At 43.2% G+C, this 6,275-nt stretch overlaps 1 protein-coding gene across 1 annotated transcript; it reads right to left on the reverse strand.

Moving 5' to 3' along the window:
• Positions 1-205: 205 nt before the first annotated feature.
• crsp7 (cofactor required for Sp1 transcriptional activation, subunit 7) lies at positions 206-5,758 on the reverse strand. Its single transcript, XM_084732829.1, has 3 exons — positions 5,394-5,758; positions 3,748-3,822; positions 206-3,656 (listed from the first exon to the last, which is right to left on the reverse strand). The coding sequence occupies exons 1-3, from the start codon at positions 5,463-5,465 to the stop codon at positions 1,965-1,967; spliced, it is 1,839 nt and encodes a 612-aa protein (XP_084588955.1). The 5' UTR covers positions 5,466-5,758; the 3' UTR covers positions 206-1,964.
• Positions 5,759-6,275: the final 517 nt, after the last annotated feature.

Here is a 6,275-nt window from a genome sequence, read left to right on the forward strand (position 1 = left end):
GACAGTCTGGATTATTTGACGTGGGGATGTATGAGGTACTTATCGACCGTGGATTACCTACAGTAGCACAATTAATTGAAATATTACCTGAATTGCAATGTTTACATGCAATGTTTTGGATTAAGGTAAAATGTGTGACAAAACAGCATTTTGAAGTACTGTGCCCTGACCCAATCCTGTTCTTCCAGAAGTAAGAAAACATGTCAGATAATCGTGACCTTAATAGTTCTTCAGTGAAAATGGTGATGCAAAAAGGCATAATGCAATTACAACATGTCAAAATAATTGCAGTATGATTTTTACCACCATATCATTACTTAACCTCGCTGTTAGACAGTCTTTTCTGAGCCAAATACCACGTTCTCGCTCAACCAGACCTCACTGGCAAAAACAGAGATTTTATCTGTCAGAACACAGGGGTTGCTGGTCGACCAATGCCTCGATCTGCTTTACTGTGTGACTTTGGTGAATCTCAGCTCAACTTTTAAAGTGCCAAAATCACACAATAATACATACAAACTAACAGATCAAAGCAGTGGTAGACCAGAAACTCCTGTGTTCTGTGAGGTAGAAATGCTGATTTGCGAATGTAGTCTGGTTGATTTGGAGAAAGTGACATTTGACTTATATAATTGGAGTTTCCCATCGAAGTAGACAGCCTGACTTCAAAGGAAAGGAGTGAAAGTCTTTTAAATCTAGCAAATACTTAAACTATGTATTGATTTTTTTTTGGTGGCTGCGACATTTTTCTGCTGACTCTGTCCACAACAGTTAATGGCTTAGCTTCCTACACCGGTACTCCTGCTGCTTCTCCAAACTGGGGGTGTGCCTTCCGTCTACTGCAAGTAATACAATGAATAAGCGTAAGTACTTCGTACAACACCACTTCAAATAATCCAAACTATCCCTTTAATATTTTCGGCTTTGGAGAGAATTAGTGTGTGGTGAGTTTTTCATTTTATCTGAATTAATTTTTAAAATAGCACCACACTACTTTTATGAAACCAAGTGATTGAAATTTCCTCTTGATGGTTGAGATGTCGTGGACACATTAGGACTGAGTGATGACACAGAGAGAAAGTGGGTGAAGGATGGGATGTGGAATGTTTATGACCAAATGCATTGGCCAGTCTTAAAGAAAGACCCCTGCAAAAGACATCTGTATACCCCTTTAACATTGAAGATTAAGCTGACAACATTGTGATGCAGACAGAAAAAAAAACAAAAAAAAAACAGAACTATAGGTTTCTGAATGTCTGGTTGGATGAATGTCCCATAAATGAACTGGTCAAAATAAATAGATGTATACATGATAAGAAATTTATAATTTACTCTTTATATCTCACATAAAGCTTCTTGTAACTGCCAAATATGCTCCAGTATTTCATACTCTGGACATGTTCAGCTCTACCTGTGCTAGATGAACTCTATCAACACCTTTCTGGGCACCAACATGGCGGTGTGGACAGGACAGCTAAACCCCAGCCTTCCCTCAAATGAATTAGATTGTAATTCCTCATTAGAAATTAGAAGGTTAAAAAAAGAAAACAGTATCATCCCAGCGAGCCTGAAATAGAGGTACGATTCAGAACATCAAAAATTCACATCACAACACCATTTCCGATTATCTGGGATAATTCTGTCATCTCTTTCTCGCCTTCAGTGTTAGTAGCAGCACGCTGCAACTCGGGCCTCATCATTCCTGTGGCTTTCAGTTTGAAAAATAAAAACAGAAACAGCCCTTGGTATTACAAACTCAACTATTCTTTTAATTTTTTTTTACTTTTTTTATACCAAAATCTCAATAGATTATCACAGAAAGAGGAAGAGGCGTGGGGCGGGGGGAGTTTAGCAGGCCTGGCTTTTGCCGAACTCACAGTGGACAAACAAAATCACAAAGTATCTTGCCTCTTGTGGGGAGACAAAGAAAGGAGTGGAAAAGGACAGCGACCTTCCCAAACCCCTCAGTCTAGGCAAACATATGGCAGGATGTTCAATTTGCTTTCATCCCCGTGAGGGTCCAATGATATGCACTCTGTCCAATCATACCAGGTGCCCTTGGTGTCATAACAACCGTTCACCCCCGGCCAGTGCTGTGTGTGTATCCTGCCCAGGTCCTCGTCTGTCACCTCCCGACTCACGCCTGGTAAATCCCCTACTGAGCTGTCCGTCTGCAGAACGTGTATCTTCCGTGAGTCCTTGATCTCCTGTTCTTCCCTTTTCAGATACTCCGACATGAAAAAGTGTGCGCTAGGGGCCTGGACCCCCGAGGAGGTGAGCACGTTGCTCTGAAGGTTCAAGTAGGACTGGATGATTTCGTTTCTAGACAGCTCCTTCCAGTTCGTTTGATGGAAAGGGTTCGGGCTGGGACCTGGGGCTGGGGTAGGACCCGGGGCAGGACCCGGGGCAGCTGGTTGTTGTACAGTGCTTTCAGTTCTCTGCCTGGACTCAGCAGGGTCAGGAGTGGGGGCTTCCTCTGTTTGAGAAAGTTCTTTATGTACCAGAGGTTTGATCTGACCTGTGACGGGGTCAAATGTTAGTCTGCGTTCTTTTAACCGCACAGGCTTAGTCGTGTCCTCTAGTTTCTGGCCATCTAAGTTGACAGAGTAGTCTCTAGATCTGTACTTCCTCCTTTTATACTCCGAGTTGCTGAGTGCTGTCCCGTCTGTGTCATCAGACATGGACATGGCTCCCTCAGATGTCGGTCTGTGTAGTTCGGAGTTGTGGTGAAGGTGAGAAGGCGAAGGGGAAACAGACGGGGATTCCAGTGTTGCAGATATGTCTTGTGGCGGGCAATGAGAGGGGGCTTCTGACGAACTGGCCCAGTGCATTGAAGATCTATGAGAAGAATGTGGCAGCTTGTCGGCGTAAGATGCTTGAGCTGGGGAGGAGACGGGCTGGGGCAAAGACAGGGGAGAGTCCCTGGAGGAAGGACTGGGAACAGGCGTTCCTTTCGGTGCATAAGCTGAAGAGCGCTTGGTCACTGTGTCTTGCTTCATGCTCCTTGGACTGGTGGTGAGGCCACGGGGACTTTTGGCTTGATAATACGCCCCTCCTCCTTCATCCAATCTGGCCTGTTGCTGCATTACAGCAACCTTTATCATAGAGGAAGTGCTAGGTAGTTTGGCCACTCCAGGGGAGCTAGGGCGAGGCTTGACAGCATTAACCGGAATTCTGTTGATTTTATCATTATCAAGGTGCTCCATCCGAGATCTGTCAGGAGAGGGAACAACTTGCTGATCAGATGGGGCATCAGGACTGACTGCGATCCCATTGGTGGGTGGTGGAGAAACTGAGTTATCGTACGTAGATATCTTGGAGATTTTTTCTGGTAAGTGCACTCCACTGTCTCTGTGCTCTGCTCTGCGTTTGCGGCTGCTTGATTTCTCAGCTTTTGGCGAGTATGTGTTGTGAACATCGTTTCTGATTTTGACCTCAGGGACGCCTTTCCCTGACACAGAAATGTCAGGAGGGGTGGCCTCCGCTCTGCAAGGATGTGAACTGCCATTGGTAGACCCAGGGGCACTCACAGCTACAGCTGGCCCAGGTTCAATAAGCTTCTGCCAGTTCCTTAAGAGCTTTTTAGCACGCTTGGCAAGGTCTTCATCCTTGGTCTTCTTCCTCACATCATTGATCAATTTTCCCAGTCGAGTTTCCTATATGAATATGGTGTGTCAAAGTTAGAAACAAGTTAAGAAACACCACCTCTACATAAAATATTACTTCACATATAGTCAAAATTCTTACCTCAAGTGCTTCTTTGGTGATAGGATACTTTTCAAGACAGGAAATTACCTCCAATACAACCACCATATTGCATATCTGCAGGGAGAACAAACATTTTGTATAACCTCTTTTGCATAAAGCAAGTATTTAATATTAGCCTAAAATCATTAATAGAGGACTTCACAGTGGAAGTCAGTGTGAAATGAGAATTTTAATCACACTCCTGATATACTAAAGGACAATGCAAATGACTGATACTCATGATTAACCAGATATCCTATATTAAACTGATGGCTACAAGCACTCCAGTATTTGGCGAAAAACTACTGAATCGTACTTGCAACGTGTTTTAAGTACGGGGGAAAGTTAGCTTCTAAGTTAGCTTAGAAAACAGTAGCTTGTCTGTCTGCTTCAGATCGACGTTGAAAAGTAAAGATGGCAAAGTGTCAACTCAAAAAACCTTCATCATTACAAACGTTTAAACAAAGGTGTACAATTAAAGCAAAAGCTAGAGGCTAAAAGTGATAAACTTTGATTTGAGGGAGTTTCTTATCTTGTCGAGCGAGTCAACCAACGTTTGAGTGTCGGCATACTTACCTGAGTTAGCTGGGTTAGCTACCGCTAGCATTTGCGGGTCTTTCTAGAAGGGAACCCCAGACCCGCGAAAGATCTCGCGAGTGTAATCATTTCAACTTAAATCATGGTTATTTCCTAGCCCTAAACAAGTGTTTTCTGTACCTAAACCTACCCAGACTATAACTACGGTGTTATTACATTAATAAACATAAACCGTTTGTACAAGGTACCAACGAAGAAGCAACGCATCGAAATCTCGCGAGTTTCGCATATATAGGGTTTCCTTTTAGACACGACCGCATTTAACTAACTTGAGAAGGAAGGTTCCGACCGTTTCAGTCGTGTCTAGGAAGGAACCCCAGAACCGCGAAAGACCTCGCGAGAATGATCATTATCACCCATCCACGATCTTTTCCTAAATCTAACCAAGTGCTTTCTGTCACTAAATCTACCCCGATTTTAACTGCAGCGTTGTCACATAACAAAACATCAGCAGTTTGTAGAAGTTGCACAATGAAGGCACAACGCTGACAAATCTCGCGAAAGTTTCGCAACTCAAGGGTTCCCTTCTAGGCACGAACGACTATTTCCTAAAACGTAGCTATTCAAGCTAGGAGTTAGCTAGCTACCTCCCACACTTCGATACCATGGAATTATTGGCGTGTAACGGTCTACAACGAAACGCTGACCAACTAGCAGACGCTACACATAATTTAATGGAAAATATGTAGTTCGAGAGCACATGTTTTCATTACATACGTTCGAGCCGTTCAATACTTTAAACCCGCTTTGGTATGACGGCTAGGCTAACAGCTAGCATGCTACATAAACCAGCTAACGCCAGATTGATGTCCAACCATGGTAGCGCTTCTGCTAAGCTAGCTTGCAAGCTGTCAAATCCAGAGCTCAGCGTCTCTCCATCTATCGCAGTCATTTTTTTCATGTCGGTGCCAACCTGACTCGTAAATCGCGCATTTTAAAAGCCAATGAAACAGTTAATTGACAGCTGTTGGGTGAACTGCCTTGTCGAGTTTGCCGGAGTGCAGGTAAACAAGCTAACGTTAGCCACCTAGCCTGCTAGCTGTACTCACATTGCTCTGACTGTCGATGGCCTGCAGCAGCCGGTCCCTCATCTGCTGCGGCGTTGCTGAGACCGTTGTCATTGCCTGTTCGGTGCGATCCGGAGGATGGAGGGAGGAATCCTCCAAAATGTAAACCGGGTGACAACAATGACTCAAAAGCCGGTGCGGTGACTCGTCAGGCGTCCGAACAGCATATTTTTCAGTCGCCTGTAAGGTAGACGGCTCAGTTTTTCTCACATGGAGTAGGAAATGTGTGTGCTCTGTTCGCCGTTGGCTGCTGCCTGCTCGGCGCTCTAGCAACTCACTACCAGCTGCTGGATCTCTCAACGGCCTCCTGCTGCATGCTGGGATACGATGTATGCGCTTTGACGTCTGCACGTAGCCAAGTAAACATCCCTGCCGTCCACCTACACTCCTGGGTATACCCGTGGATGTCAGGGTGTACCCCACTGAAAGTTTTAATGGATTCACATCAATATTAATTCAATCTATTAAAATTTTTCTCAAGCTTATGTGTCTTTTTTGACTGAATATAATACAAATAATTTTTATTTTTTAGTTCGGCATTTTAGGTATTTGACAATTCTAATGTAATACATGCTTATATGTATATTTTTCTGTCTCTGTGCTATTTGTTTTTATTATTATTAGAATTATTATTATTTTTTAAGTTATATTCATCAGAGGGCCAGACCAAAACAATCCGACATATATACAGAATAAAGAATATATACATAAACATGCATTTTCCCTGGTGATGATCCCTCAAAAGAGGTTAACACAGGATATTATTATTATTAATACATTTTAACAATAAACTTTATTATCCATAATTATATCAGGGCACTGAAACAGTGAACTTTAAGTGGTATTTTTAATAATCACAAATAA

Source organism: Lutjanus erythropterus, chromosome 12 (assembly GCF_056507025.1).
Source record: "Lutjanus erythropterus isolate fLutEry1 chromosome 12, fLutEry1.hap2, whole genome shotgun sequence".
Lineage (NCBI taxonomy): Eukaryota > Metazoa > Chordata > Actinopteri > Lutjaniformes > Lutjanidae > Lutjanus > Lutjanus erythropterus.